Raw genomic sequence first — 15,185 nt, forward strand, 5'->3', positions numbered from 1 at the left:
CAGCTGCTCCCAGATCCTGCTATAGCCCCAGTTGGGGTCAGGAATCTGTTCCTTAGAGCGATCATCCTCCTCCAGCTGCACGATTAACTCTGCTTTGGTGAACTTTCCAACGCTCAACCCTCTCTTTCTGCACAGGGTTACAATGTCCTTCTTAAGGAGACGGTGACAGGCCATCACTCCGCTCCTCCCAAGTTGTTGTGGACTCACAGGCCCGTGTGCTCTCAGCTCCCCACGGTTTCCAGGGAGAACCCCTAGTGTGCCAGCCCTTCTCGAGGTCACCACCTCTTTGCCAGGGTCGAGCTGCAGACTCCTCCGCCCCTTGGACTGCTCGCTGCAGTCCCCAGGGGAACCCTGTTACTGCACAATCCTTCTCGCTGGTCACACACTCCCAGGGGTTAACCGCCCCCCGAAACCGCTCCTCTCTGAGCCTTCAGCAGGCCTGGTCCTCGGCAATCCCCCTTCGTGTTACTGCTCCCCAGTCACTTACTGCAGGAAGCGCCATCCACGGGGTGCAGTACATCCCACCGCTGCCACCAGTTGTCACGGAGTCCCTGGGCGATGCTCTGGAACTGCTCCCCATGAAGTCAGTCAGGACTCTGGGGTAGTCGCCTTTCTGTGAGCAGCCTGTCTTCAGGACACACAGCTCACACAACTTCCACCTTCCTGGGTCTGACCTCAGAGCATTCAGCATCCTCTGCCTCTCCGTGCGCTTTCCCCCAGCGAGTCCGCTCAGGCGGGGCTCCTGGGGAAGCCAGAGGGTCCTGCACCCCAACTTTGCAGTCAGACGTGACTCTCAGCCAGCCAGTAAAACAGAAGGTTTATTAGACGAAAGGAACATGGTCTAAAACAGAGCTTGCAGGTGCAGAGAACGGGACCCCTCAGCTGGGTCCATTCTGGGGGGCAGTGAGCCAGACAACCACGTCTGCCCTTCACTCCATGTCCCAGACAGCCCCAAACTGAAAACCCCTCCAGCCCCTCCTCCTCTGGGCTTTGTTCCTTTCCCGGGCCAGGTGGTCACCTGATTCCTTTGTTCTCCAACCCTTCAGCTCTCACCTTGCAGGGGGGGAAGGGCCCAGGCCATCAGTTGCCAGGAAACAGGGTGTCGGCCATTCTCTGTGTCCAGATCCCTGCACACACCTGCCCTCTAGGGCTCTGCAATGATCATACACCCTTACCCCACCACCTAGATACTTAAGAACTGCATAGGGGAAACTGAGGCACCCCCACACTATTCAGAGGAAACATTAAGAACAGGCCCACTTCGTCACAGAGGGATAGGATACAGAAGGACCTAGACAAATTGGAGGATTGGGCCAAAAGAAATCTGATGAGGTTCAATAAGGATAAGTGCAGGGTCCTGCACTTAGGACGGAAGAACCCAATGCACAGCTACAGACTAGGGACCGAATGGCTAGGCAGCAGTTCTGCGGAAAAGGACCTGGGGTGACAGTGGACAAGAAGCTGGATATGAGTCAGCAGTGTGCCCTTGTTGCCAAGAAGGCCAATGGCATTTTGGGATGTATAAGTAGGGGCATAGCGAGCAGATCGAGGGAAGTGATCGTTCCCCTCTATTCGACATTGGTGAGGCCTCATCTGGAGTACTGTGTCCAGTTTTGGGCCCCACACTTCAAGAAGGATGTGGATAAATTGGAGAGAGTCCAGCGAAGGGCAACAAAAATGATTAGGGGTCTGGAACACATGAGTTATGAGGAGAGGCTGAGGGAGCTGGGATTGTTTAGCCTGCAGAAGAGAAGAATGAGGGGGGATTTGATAGCTGCTTTCAACTACCTGAAAGGGGGTTCCAAAGAGGATGGCTCTAGACTGTTCTCAATGGTAGCAGATGACAGAACGAGGAGTAATGGTCTCAAGCTGCAGTGGGGGAGGTTTAGATTGGATATTAGGAAAAACTTTTTCACTAAGAGGGTGGTGAAACACTGGAATGCGTTACCTAGGGAGGTGGTAGAATCTCCTTCCTTAGAGGTTTTTAAGGTCAGGCTTGACAAAGCCCTGGCTGGGATGATTTAACTGGGAATTGGTCCTGCTTCGAGCAGGGGGTTGGACTAGATGACCTTCTGGGGTCCCTTCCAACCCTTATATTCTATGATTCTATGATTCCCTGTACGCGAACAGCAGGTGAGGTAAGTACTTGTCCCAATCCTGCGGGTGCTGGTGCATAAAGGTTTTCAGCATCATCTTTAGCGTCCCATTGAACCTCTTCACCTATCCACCAGACAGGCACTCTCTCCGCAGACAGTCCCGCGCCCACACTGCAAACCGAGAACCGGGAGTCCAGAGCCTCCAGCCCCCCAGAGGAGCTGGCCTGGGGTATTCTCCCCTCCTGAGCAGGTGGTAAGCTGGCAGCTCCCCTTGCCTGGGCCATCTGCCCCTCGTGCAGCTGGGTCCCTACCCAGTTAACCCTGGGTGGGTTGGGTCTGCTCAGTCAGTCCCTGAGCCTCTGGCCACAGCGATAGCAGCTCATGTCACTTTGGTCCACTTGAGTGGGTCGGATAGTCTTGACTCCAAGTGTTCCCTTTGGAGGGGGTTCTCCATATTTTCCCGCTGGGAGGTCCCTTGACGACTCTCTCTCTGCATCGGGCGGGGGCCTGTTCTTTTGGAATTCCTCCCTGCTACTCCTAGACCGACTGTTCGCAAACTCGTCGGCCAGCTGCCCTGCGTGCTGGGGGTTCTCTAGCTTTTAGTCAACCAACCACAGCCTCAGGTCGGAAGGGCACTGTTCATACAGTTGCTCCAGTACGATTAGGTCCAGCAGGTCCTCTTTAGCTTGGGCCCCAGCTGTCCACTTGTGGGCATATCCCTGCATTCGGTTGACCAGTTGTAGGTAGGTGATCTCAGGCGTTTTATGCTGACTCCAGAACCTTTCCCGGTACATCTCAGGGGTCAGCCCAAACTCACGGAGCAGGGCCTGTTTGAACAGTTCGTAGTCCCCTGCCTCCGCCCCTGTCATTCGGCTGTACACCTCCACGGCTTTGGGGTCCAGTAAGGGGGTGAGAAACTGGAGCCTGTCGGAGGGTCAACCCTGTGCGTCTCGCAGGCATTCTCAAAGGCCGTCAGGAAGCTATCTATGTCCTCCCACTCCTTCCACTGGGCCAGGAAGCACTTATCAAAGCTCCTTGCAGTCTTGGGTCCCCCCTCACTCACCGCAGCCGGGGCCCCACTGCTCCTCAGCCTGGCCAGCTCCAGTTCATGCTGTCTTTGTTTCTCCTTCTCCTGATGCTCCCTCTCCTTCTCCTCCTGCTCATGCTGACGTTGCTTCTCCTCATGTTGACGTTGCTTCTCATGATCCTCCAGCTCCCTCATTTTCATCTCCCTCTCCCATTCCAGCCGCCTCCGCTCCAGGGATGGGGAGCTCCGCCGGGAGGATCCCCTGCTGGCTGCCAGGGTCAGGGTGCCCTCGGTATTCGCTGGGCTTCCCCCAACCCCTCCCCCAGGCCTAGGTAGGAAGGGTCTCGGGATGTCCTCGGCAGCAGTCTGACCCCTCCCAGCCCGGTCAGGCCCCAGGGCCCACGCTGCGTCCGCTGGGCAGCTCCCCTCAGGGACAGGGATTGGGTCATCCAAGCGATCCCTCTCCTCCAACTGGGCAATCAGCTGTTCCTTGGTGGACCTCCCGATGCGCAGCCCCCTCTGCCTGCACAGCTCCACCAGGTCGCTCTTAAGGCGTTTAGCGTACATCTCCCTGCTGGCCACTCGCAGGCTGGGCAGCTTTCCACGGTTTCCAGGAAAAGCCCCTCGTGTGCCAGTCCTTCTCAAGGTCACCACGTCTTTGCCAGGGTCGAGCTGCAGACTCCTCTGCCCCTGGGACGGCTCGCTGCAATCCCCAGGGGACCCTGTTACTGCAAAAGTCCTTCTCTCTGGTCACACACTCCCAGGGGTTAACCGCCCCCTGAAACCGTCTCTCTGAATCTTCAGCACTCCTGGTCCCCATCAATCCCCCTTCATTTTACTGCTCCCCAGTCACTTACAGCAGGAAGCGCCATCCAAGGGGTGCAGTAAATCCCACCTCTGCCACCAGCTGTCACGGAGTGTGGGGGAGTCCGGGGCCTGCACCCCTTTCCCTGAGATTCACCATTACTCTCAGGCAGCCAGTAAAACAGAAGCTTTGTTGGACAATAGGAACAAAGTCTAAAACAGAACTTGTGGGTACAACCAGGACCCCTCAGTCAAGTCCTTCTGGGGGGCAGGGAGCTTAGACCCCAGCCCTGGGGTTCCCTGCATTCCTCCACCCAGCCCAAAACTGAAACCAAACCCCGCGCAGCAGGCTCTCTCTTGCAGCTTTTGTCCAGTTTCCTGGGCAGAGGTGTTACCTTCCGCCTCCCCCTCCTGGCTCAGGTTACAGGCTCTCAGGTCTCCCATCCCCAATGAGAAAAGGAGGACTTGTGGCACCTTAGAGACTAACCAATTTATTTGAGCATAAGCTTTCGTGAGCTACAGCTCACTTCATCGGATGCATACTTTGGAAAGTGTAGAAGATCTTTTTATATACACACAAAGCATGAAAAAATACCTCCTCCCACCCCGCTCTCCTGCTGGTAATAGCTTATCTAAAGTGATCACTCTCCTTACAATGTGTATGATAATCAAGTTGGGCCATTTCCAGCACAAATCCAGGTTTTCTCACCCCCCCTCCCTCACACAAACCCACTCTCCAATGTGATATATGCCATCATGTGCCAGCAATGCCCCTCTACCATGTACATTGGTCAAACTGGACAGTCTCTACATAAAAGAATAAATGGACACAAATCAGATGTCAAGAATTATAACATTCATAAACCAGTCGGAGAACACTTCAATCTCTCTGGTCACGCAATCACCGACATGAAGGTCACTATCTTACAACAAAAAAACTTCAAATCCAGACTCCAGCGAGAAACTGCTGAATTGGAATTCATTTGCAAACTGGATATTATTAATTTAGGCTTAAATAGAGACTGGGAGTGGCTAAGTCATTATGCAAGGTAGCCTATTTCCCCTTGCTTTTTCCTAACCCCCCCCCCCAGATGTTCTGGTTAAACTCGGATTTAAACTTGGAGAGTGGTCAGTTTGGATGAGCTATTGCCAGCAGGAGAGTGAGTTTATGTGTGTGTGTGTATGTGTGTGTGTTCCCCCGGGGGGGGGGGGTGAGAAAGCCTGGATCTGTGCTGGAAATGACCCACCTTGATTACCATGCACATTGTAGGGAGAGTGGTCACTTTGGATAAGCTATTACCAGCAGGAGAGTGAGTTTGTGTGTGTATGGGGGTGGGGGGGGTGAGAAAACCTGGATTTATGCTGGAAATGGCCCACCTTGATTATCATGCACATTGTAGGGAGAGTGGTCACTTTGGATAAGCTATTACCAGCAGGAGAGTGAGTTTGTGTGTGTGGTTTTTGGAGGGGGGTGAGGGGGTGAGAGAACCTGGATTTGTGCAGGAAATGGCCCACCTTGATTATCATACACATTGTGAAGAGAGTGGTCACTTTTGATGGGCTATTACCAGCAGGAGAGTGAGTTTGTGGGAGGCGGGGGGGCGGAGGGTGAGAAAACCTGGATTTGTGCTGGAAATGGCCCAACTTGATGATCACTTTAGATAAGCTATTATCAGCAGGACAGTGGGGTGGGAGGGGGTATTGTTTCATGGTCTCTGTGTGTATATAATGTATACTGCAGTTTCCACGGTATGCATCCGATGAAGTGAGCTGTAGCTCACGAAAGCTTATGCTCAAATAAATTGGTTCGTCTCTAAGGTGCCACAAGTCCTCCTTTTCTTTTAGCTTATCTAAAGTGACCACTCTCCTTACAACTAACTAACATGGCTGTTACTCTGAAACCTGTCATTATGCAAGGCACTGCATTTAGCCGTATGGAGTGGAAATCTAACAACTGCATGAAAAAACTTGTACAGATACAGACAGACATCATCTTCCTTTCCAAATGCAAACAGATGGACATCGTACCAAAAGGACTGAAGGTAAAAAATCCACTACAATCTACATACCACACAGACTATGCTGACAGCTTGTGCCTCACGCTCTCAAAGAAACTGCGGAACCACCTGATCAACATCCTCTACAGCAAACAGGGAAAGATCAAGAATGAGCTCTCAAAAATGGATACTCTCATAAAAAAACAACCTTCCACACAAACTTCCTCGTGGCTGGACTTTACTAAAACTAGACAAGCCATTTACAACACACACTTTGCTTCCCTACAAAAGAAAAAGGACTCTAAACTTTCTAAACTACTACATGCTACAAGGGGCCACAGCAATGGTTCCCTCAACCCACCCAGCAATATTGTTAACCTATCCAACTATATTCTCAGCCCAGCAGAAGCAGCTGTCCTATCTCAGGGCCTCTCCTTCTGCCCCTCCACCCCCACAAACATGATACAGTTCTGTGGCGACCTAGAATCCTATTTTCGACGTCTCCGACTCAAGGAATATTTCCAACACACCTCTGAACAACATACTAATCCACAGAGACCTTCCTACCAAGACTACAAAAAGAAGGATTCTAGCTGGACTCCTCCTGAAGGTCGAAACAACAGACTGGACTTCTACATAGAGTGCTTCCGCCGACATGCACGGGCTGAAATTGTGGAAAAGCAGCATCACTTGCCCCATAACCTCAGCCATGCGGAACGCAATGCCATCCACAGCCTCAGAAACAACTCCGACATCATAATCAAAAAGGCTGACAAAGGAGGTGCTGTTGTCATCATGAATAGGTGGGAATATGAACAAGAGACTGCTCGGCAGCTCTCCAACACCACTTTCTACAAGCCATTACCCTCTGATCCCACTGAGAGTTACCAAAAGAAACTACAGCATTTGCTCAAGAAACTCCCTGGAAAAGCACAAGATCAAATCCGCACAGACACACCCCTGGAACCCCGACCTGGGATATTCTATCTACTCCCCAAGATCCATAAACCTGGAAATCCTGGGCACCCCGTCATCTCAGGCATTGGCACCCTGACAGCAGGATTGTCTGGCTATGTAGACTCCCTCCTCAGGCCCTACGCTACCAGCACTCCCAGCTACCTTCGAGACACCACTGACTTCCTGCGGAAACTACAGTCAATCGGTGATCTTCCTGATAACACCATCCTGGCCACTATGGATGTAGAAGCCCTCTACACCAACATTCCACACAAAGATGGACTACAAGCCGTCAAGAACACTATCCCCGATAATGTCACGGCTAACCTGGTGGCTGAACTTTGCGACTTTGTCCTCACCCATAACTATTTTACATTTGGGGACAATGTATACCTTCAGATCAGCGGCACTGCTATGGGTACCCGCATGGCCCCACAGTATGCCAACCTTTTTTGGCTGACTTAGAACAACGCTTCCTCAGCTCTCGTCCCCTAACGCCCCTACTCTACTTGCGCTATATTGATGACATCTTCATCATCTGGACCCATGGAAAAGAAGGCCTTGAGGAATTCCACCATGATTTCAACAATTTCCATCCCACCATCAACCTCAGCCTGGTCCAGTCCACACAAGAGATCCACTTCCTGGACACTACAGTGCTAATAAACAATGGTCACATAAACACCACCCTATACCGGAAACCTACTGACCGCTATTCCTACCTGCATGCCTCCAGCTTTCACCCTGATCACACCATGTTGGATCATATTAAAGAAGTTCTGTATTAAAATCACAAATGAGTTTGATTCCCCAGAGTTTAAATTCCAGGGTATTACTAATTAAGAGGTCTCTTGGTTTTTGGTACTGTTTCTCTCCCTCTATGTGTGAAACTTGCAAGCTGCTAATTGTGTTAGTACATTCTAAGACAGAGTCTGTTCTCAAAGCAATTCACAGAGAGAGAGACTCAAAGCAATACTCTAACAACAGAAACAGCACGCAGAGACTCCCCGCCCTTTTGTTGTATTAACAATTGTAATTAAAATAGAGATAGAGGATGTATGTGGATGGATGCTTGGTGTGGATAATAACTGAATGATCAGGGAGGTGCCAGCCTAAGAATCCAGTGTCCATCGGCTGAAGAAGGCGTCAAGTGGAAATAACCAGAGGACCCCCCGGAGGGCAGACTGGAATCCACCCAACAGCCTCAAGAATGGGAGAACCAAAGAACAAGATAACATCTTGGAGCCGTCAGGAATGTGCTATCTGCTGATTGATTCAGCAACAGCATGATGAAGCAATTCCCATAGACTGGCATAGGAAGAAATTCCTCTAAAAATAGACTCTAAAAAGTGAGAACTTTGGGGTCTGATTCTGCAAACCAACTTCCAGGAGCATCAGACAAGGCCCTGCTCCCTCCTCATGTCCAGGCCACCTGGCCAGTGGCTTGGCATGAGCAACTCTAAGGCTGGTAACTATGATAACAACCTTGCAGAACGTGTGTGTGTGTGTGTGTGTGTGTGTGTGTGTGTGTGTGTGTGTGTGTGTGTGTGTGAATGAATGAGAGAATAAATTTGAGATTGAATGGAATGTTATAACTATAACTAACTGCTTACTATGATTCTTTCTGTATTCACAGTAAATGTGGTATTTTGCCTTTTTCCCTTTAATAAGATCCTGCTGGTTTTTATTTTATTGGTACAACAACCACATGATCCATCGTCTACAGCCAAGCTCTGCGATACAACCGCATTTGTTCCAACCCCTCAGACAGAGACAAACACCTACAAGATCTCTATCAAGCATTCTTCAACTACAATACCCACCTGCAGAAGTGAAGAAACAGATTGATAGAGCCAGAAGAGTTCCCAGAAGTCACCTACTACAGGACAGGCCTAACAAAGAAAATAACAGAACGCCACTAGCTGTCACCTTCAGCCCCCAACTAAAACCCCTCCAACGCATTATTAAGGATCTACAACCTATCCTGAAGGATGGCCCAACACTCTCACAAATCCTGGGAGACAGGCCAGTCCTTGCCTACAGACAGCCCCGCAACCTGAAGCAAATACTCACCAGCAACCACATACCACACAACAGAACCACTAACCCAGGAACCTATCCTTGCTACAAAGCCCGTTGCCAACTGTGCCCACATATCTATTCAGGGGACACCATCACAGGGCCCAATCACATCAGCCACACTCTCAGAGGCTTGTTCACCTGCACATCCACCAATGTGATCTATGCCATCATGGGCCAGCAATGCCCCTCTGCCATGTACATTGGCAAACTGGACAGTCTCTACGTAAAAGAATAAATGGACACAAATCAGATGTCAAGATAAGCTATTACCAGCAGGAGAGTGGGTTTGTGTGTGTGCGGGGGGTGAGAAAACCTGGATTTGGGCTGGAAATGGGTATGATAATCAAGGTGGGCCATTTCCAGCCCAAATCCAGGGTTTAACAAGAAGGTCGGGGGGGGGGGGGTAGGAAAAAACAAGGGGAAATAGGTTACCTTGCATAATGACTTAGCCACTCCCACTCTCTATTCAAGCCTAAGTTAATTGTATCCAATTTGCAAATGAATTCCAATTCAACAGTTTCTCGCTGGAGTCTGGATTTGAAGTTTGTTTGTTGTAATATAGCAACTTTCATGTCTGTAATCGCGCGACCAGAGAGATTGAAGTGTTCTCCGACTGGTTTATGAATGTTATAATTCTTGACGTCTGATTTGGGTCCGTTTATTCTTTTACGTAGAGACTGTCCAGTTTGACCAATGTACATGGCAGAGGGGCATTGCTGGCACATATCACATTGGTGGATGTGCAGGTGAACGAGCCTCTGATAGTGGGTGGGGGGGGTGAGAAAACCTGGATTTGTGCTGGAAATGGCCCAACTTGATTATCATACACATTGTAAGGAGAGTGATCACTTTAGATAAGCTATTACCAGCAGGAGAGCGGGGTGGGAGGAGGTATTTTTTCATGCTTTGTGTGTATATAAAAAGATCTTCTACACTTTCCACGGTATGCATCTGATGAAGTGAGCTGTAGCTCATGAAAGCTCATGCTCAAATAAATTGGTTAGTCTCTAAGGTGCCACAAGTACTCCTTTTCTTTTTGTGAATACAGACTAACAGGGCTGTTCCTCTGAAACTTGTCATCCCCAATGAAATTCCCCTGCCACATTCCCAAGTCAACACTCCCCCTCCCTGCTGCCTCAGGCTGGTGCGGGGCAGGGCTAAGATGACTGCGGGGCTGCAGATCGGGACTGAGGGGCAGCCAGAGCGGTTCCTCTTTAAAACACACAGAGGCACCCTCCCTGCCCTCTTCCACTGGGCGGGGCACCCTCCTCCCTGCTGCCCCTCCCCCATCATCCCCGATTTCAGCTCCCAGCCTGGAGCTGCAGAGCTCTCCCCACCTGAGTCCGGAGCAGGCGCAGATGCTGGCCCTGGAGCCTGGAACTCCCCGGACGTAGCCACGGTAGCAGCAGGTTCCCTGCAGCAGAGAGAAGCTGAGTTTAGCTACAGCTCCGAGCACGGGGGCCCAGCAGAGCTCTCAGGGGACCCTGCTGGGACCTCTCTCCCTGCAGAGCAGCCCTGGCCAGCAACAACAGGAGGGACACGGGTCCAAGTAATGGACCAGTACAAATACAACAGCGCCAATGACAGGGCACCCCCCTGGGGAAGCTCACAGCACCCCCCCACCTCCTGAGTCCCGCCTGGCACGGCCAGGGCATTGCAGTCAGTCACCTGCTGGGGGCTGGGAATTTTCTGTAGTATTTTTATGACCCTCACCCATGTGTGCCTCAGTTTCCCCTGTATTTTGCATGGCTGGGGGTGGCCTTTGCTCCCAGGGCAGCTGGAGACAGTTGTGAATGTCACCCAGGGAGGAGTCACTGATAAGAGAACAAAATTAATTACAGGAACAGTGACACCTGGCAAGGAGGCGGGGAGAGCGGGATTTCACCTGCACGCAATCCCCCAGCTGGAGAACAAAGGATGGGGGAAGGGGAGGGACACAGCTGGGGGCTCTCACTGGGACCTGCCCCAAGGGTGGGGATTTGCAATGGGGTGACAGGGCTCGGAGCGGACTCTGCTTTCACCTTCAGCACCCAGCGCCAGCCTGGGGACTTCGGAAGCTGCCTCCAGGGAGTAATAAACCTGGTGGGGTGACCGTGCCGTGTGGGTGTCCCTGCCAGCACTGGGCAAGGGGCACCCGTCTGAAGTCTCTGCCAGGCGCCTGACACTGCTGCGGGAAGCAGGAGGGCTGGTGCCCCAGCGGTTCGGTCGAAGGAGGTGGTAAAGCTGCATGGCCTGCACTGGGGGAGGAGTGGGACCCTGGGGGTCTGCCATGCTGCAGGGGTCTCCCAGAGCCTGGTCCTGTGGATCCGGGATACCTGCGTGGCCAGGTTTCTGCCCCTGCCGCTCCAGCCACAAACCTACCTGCGAGCCAGCGGCCTGCGTCACCCGCGTGCCGTTGGGTAGGTAATAGAACAGTGCCCGAGCACCCGGAGCCACCTCCCTGCCGGAGACAGACAGACGGTGAGAGCGAGCTCCACGGCCGGAGGGGCTTCCCCCCGCCCTGGGCTGCGAACGCCTCTGGGACGCCGGGGGCTCCACCGGGCACTGGGAGCACGGCCCAGGGGGTGCAGCACCCCCGACAGGCCAGAGGGACACTGCCACACTCCCCAGTAACGCAGACCGGGGTGTTCCCCCCGCCACGGGGCTGGGTGGAGCCCATCTGCTGCCAGGCCACTGCCCCTGCCCAGCCCCCCCAGAGCAACACAAAGGTGCCCCAGCCACCCCTGCAGCCCCCCAGCTCCTGCCCCCCAGGGTCTGCCCCAGAACAACGCCCGGGCATCCCAGCCCCCCCCTGCAGCCCCCCCCCAGCTCCTGCCCCCCAGCAGCCCCCCATTTCCTGCCCCCCAGCCACCCCCTGCAGCCCCCACCCCAGCTCCTGCCCCCCGGCAGCCCCCCAGCTCCTGCCCCCCAGCCACCCCCTGCAGCCCCCCAGCTCCTGCCCCCCAAGAACAACATGTGTGTGCTCCGGCCATCCCCTGCAGCCCCCCAGCTCCCTCCCCCACAGGGCCCAGCAGAGCAGGCCCTGTGCAGCTCAGACGCTGCCCCACCCGGCGTGGGCACAGCCAGCTGGCAGGGAGGGGAGGAAGAGGGGTACAGGGAACACGCCCAGCCCCCCAACTCACCGGTTTTGCTCTAACTCCAGCACAAGACGTGCCCCTTCCAGGTCCAGGGCAATCTGCAGCCGGGCTGGGAAACCCTCCTGGGGGAGACCAGGGAGGGGGTTACAGGCCCAGCCCCCACGGCGCCAGGGACAGCAGCCAGCGGCCCCCAGCCTGGGAGTTGCCCCCAACACCCAACCAGGATGGAACATGGGGCCAGTCCCCACCAGGGGGCGCCAGCCCTAATCCGCCCCCAGGGCCGGGGGGGGGGGGGGTTCCCTGCCTCACCCCCTTACATGTCCTCTGAGGGGGTGGGAGAGAATCTCCAGGACCATGGCAGGGGTGAAGCCAGTCTCTCTGCCCCTGCCCCATGGCTGAGCCCCCCATGCAGGAGGCTGGGCAGAGTAATCCTGCCAGGAAATGGCCCCATGGAGGGTGTTTGGGAGGAGAAAGCGTAGGGGGGCACCCGCCCATGCCCCCGGGCAGACCATGCCCCAGCTCACCCCGCCTGGCATCGCAGCTCAGCCCAGCCCGGGCCGAGTTTGTGCTTTGGCCAGGGCTCAGTTCCCCCGAGGGGGCCCGAGCTGTGCCGGGGGGCGATGGGGGGCCGGAGGCAGCGGTGCTCGGGGGCAGCCTGGTCTGGGTTAGGCCCCAGCGTGCCGGGGGTCAGGCAGAGGTCAGGATGGGGGTCCCCTCCCAGAGCGCAGCAGGAAGCGCCCCTCCCACATTAGCTCATTGTCCTGGGGGTGGGGTGTCGCAGGAGGTGTCCCGCCCCCGCCCCCCCCCCACACCCTGCGCTTCCTGCCCAGCAGGGAGCAAAGAGGAAATGCCACAGAGGATCCCTGGCTGTGCCGGGCCAGGCCCTTCCGCCGCGCGGGGGGGGCAGGAATGAGCTCACACAGCCGGCCTGGCTGGGGGGGGGGGCAGGGGGGGATTCCACGGGGACAGAGTCTCCTTCCCTGCCCCTCCCTCAGTGCGGGTCTGAGGGGACCTTCTCCAGGCACCCCCAAGTCCCCATGTGGGGAGCCCCCAGACACCCCTGAGGAAGCCCCTCATGGCAGTGGGGCCTGCTGGGGCCAGGGCCTCCCACACGGGGATGGGGGGAGCTGTGGGGGGGGCAGCAGGTCCCTTCTCCCCCATCCTTGGGGGGCTGAGGGTCTCCCCATGCCCCCGTCCCCCCAGAGGCTGCAGGTGTTTGCTCCCTGCCGGGACCCCGGAGGCCAGAGCTGGGACAGGAGCTGGGTTTCCTTTGCCTGGAAAGGGAGCAGGGGAATCCAGGGGGGTGCGGAGCGATGTGAGAGTAGCACCCATGGGGCTGGGAGGGCTCCCCATGTGCCCCCCCAAAGCGGGGGGGAGTCGCACCGAATCCAGTGCGGGCACCAGCCTGTGTGGGCACTGCCCCCTCCCTGCCAGCTAGACTGGGTCCCGCCCGGCCCAGGGAGAGGCCCCCCCCGTGGGACGAGCCGGGGCAGGGCGTTCAGCTGGGGGGAGCAGGGGTGCCAGGGAATGCAGCCATTGGCTGCTGTGGGGGAAGGGCAGAGTCCTTACCAAGCCCGTCTCTGCCATGCTGAGCATCCGGTTGCCTTGCAGGATCCAGGGCGTCACGTGCCAATAACGTCCCAAGTCCTCACGCTGCCGCCTGCTGCTGCCGCCTGCATGGGGCCGAGAACAAAGCCATCACCCCGGGTGCCCCTCTGGTCCCCCAGCCCTCGTCCTGGCCCCCCTTCCCCAGATCCTGGAGGCCCTTCCCCACCGCCCTGGGCTTCACCCCCAGACTGGCGCATGGGGCCCCAGATCCCCCCAGGGCTCCAGGCCGGGCAGGTGCACAGAGCGTGCCCTGGGATCCAGACCCCTGCGCTATTCCACATCTGACTTGGTGCCCTGGGAAGAATCGGGGGCAGGCTGGGAGCCAGGACTCCTGGGTCCCATTCCCAGCTCTGAGCCTGGCTCCCTGTGGGCCTGGTAAGCGTCTCTGGCTCTCCACCCCCCACACCATAGGTGGGGCGCGCGCCCCCCTCTCGGTGAGTGCTCAGAGTGAGGCCCGCACCCAGGGCCGGTGCAAGGCTATTTTGAGCCCTGGGTGAAACTTCCACCTTGCGGGCCCCGGCCCCACCCCCGCACATCGGTTCATTCAGGGGCAAATCCCAATGAGCCTTTATAGCTGTTACCTCTTGATTATTAAAAAGATATTTCTTAATGATCAGGAACAAATACAAGCATACAATACAAGGGCAGAGGGGATATTTTATTCTTGGGTTATAAATCTTTTTCTCTTATAAATCACACATGCTGGGAAGAAGGAAGGTCTTGTGTGTGAGTCACATGCCTGGGAGTGAGCAGATCCATGTTCGATTCCCAGCTTTTCCTCAAAATTCCTGCAACACACAAATTCTCCTCCCTTGCAAGGCACCTCAGAGGAACATCTAGAAGAGCTAGCTCTTACAGAGACAATCCTTGGGGCAACATGACACCTCTATGCCTCATTTTCAATGGACTAGGCACATGGCCCCCCAAGAACTCCAGCAAGCAGGGATAGGGCGTCTGCAGGGCTCACCATCCCGAGAGGACAGGCTACCATATCTGCAACCACTGTGGAGAAAGGTGTAAGGGGAACATGACCACGTCTGCAGCCCAGCACCTTTCAAGGGAATTTGTGCACCCAGGGTCCCCATAGTGAGTCCCTGAAGCAGGACGACTTGCAACCACGTCCTATGGATCCTAGGGTGCAGGACAACCCGAATCTGTCAGTTTATGGTTGAAGAGCACATCAAATGCCATTGCATCTACGAACTGATGATTAGACAATACAGCACCGAAGCATGGCATAACTTCAACCAGGTGAGCCGTCCTGCTCTGTTTAAAGGTACTCACATGCTTCCGTGCCTGTAGCATGGGGGCTGGAGAAATGCTCCTGCTCTGGATGGAGTTATGGGGTACAATTCCCAGGGTGCGGTGTTTTAAAAATATTAATATTAAAGATCTATAGTGCCAGAGGCGTCAACCAAGTTGGGGCCCCATTGTGCTAGGAACTAAATTGGTACGTAGTAAATGATCGTCCCAGGTGTTTACAGTCTAAGGACAGGATACAACAGGTGCATGGATAAACAACGGGGCAGGTTGTCAT

At 54.9% G+C, this 15,185-nt stretch overlaps 1 protein-coding gene across 6 annotated transcripts in view; it reads right to left on the minus strand.

The window, feature by feature from the left end:
* Positions 1-15,185, minus strand: part of ADAM15 (ADAM metallopeptidase domain 15) — a 42,031-nt gene that overhangs the window by 23,037 nt on the left and 3,809 nt on the right. For all 6 annotated transcript variants that reach the window (XM_075123061.1, XM_048828596.2, XM_075123059.1 and 3 more), the window contains exons 2-5: positions 13,610-13,713; positions 12,086-12,162; positions 11,325-11,403; positions 10,301-10,377 (exon numbers count right to left, since the gene is read on the minus strand). In XM_075123061.1, the coding sequence (XP_074979162.1) occupies positions 10,301-10,377; positions 11,325-11,403; positions 12,086-12,162; positions 13,610-13,713 (337 nt within the window). The remainder of the gene's footprint in view (positions 1-10,300; positions 10,378-11,324; positions 11,404-12,085; positions 12,163-13,609; positions 13,714-15,185) is intronic.

The sequence above is a fragment of the Caretta caretta genome, chromosome 24 (genome assembly GCF_965140235.1).
Source record: "Caretta caretta isolate rCarCar2 chromosome 24, rCarCar1.hap1, whole genome shotgun sequence".
Lineage (NCBI taxonomy): Eukaryota > Metazoa > Chordata > Testudines > Cheloniidae > Caretta > Caretta caretta.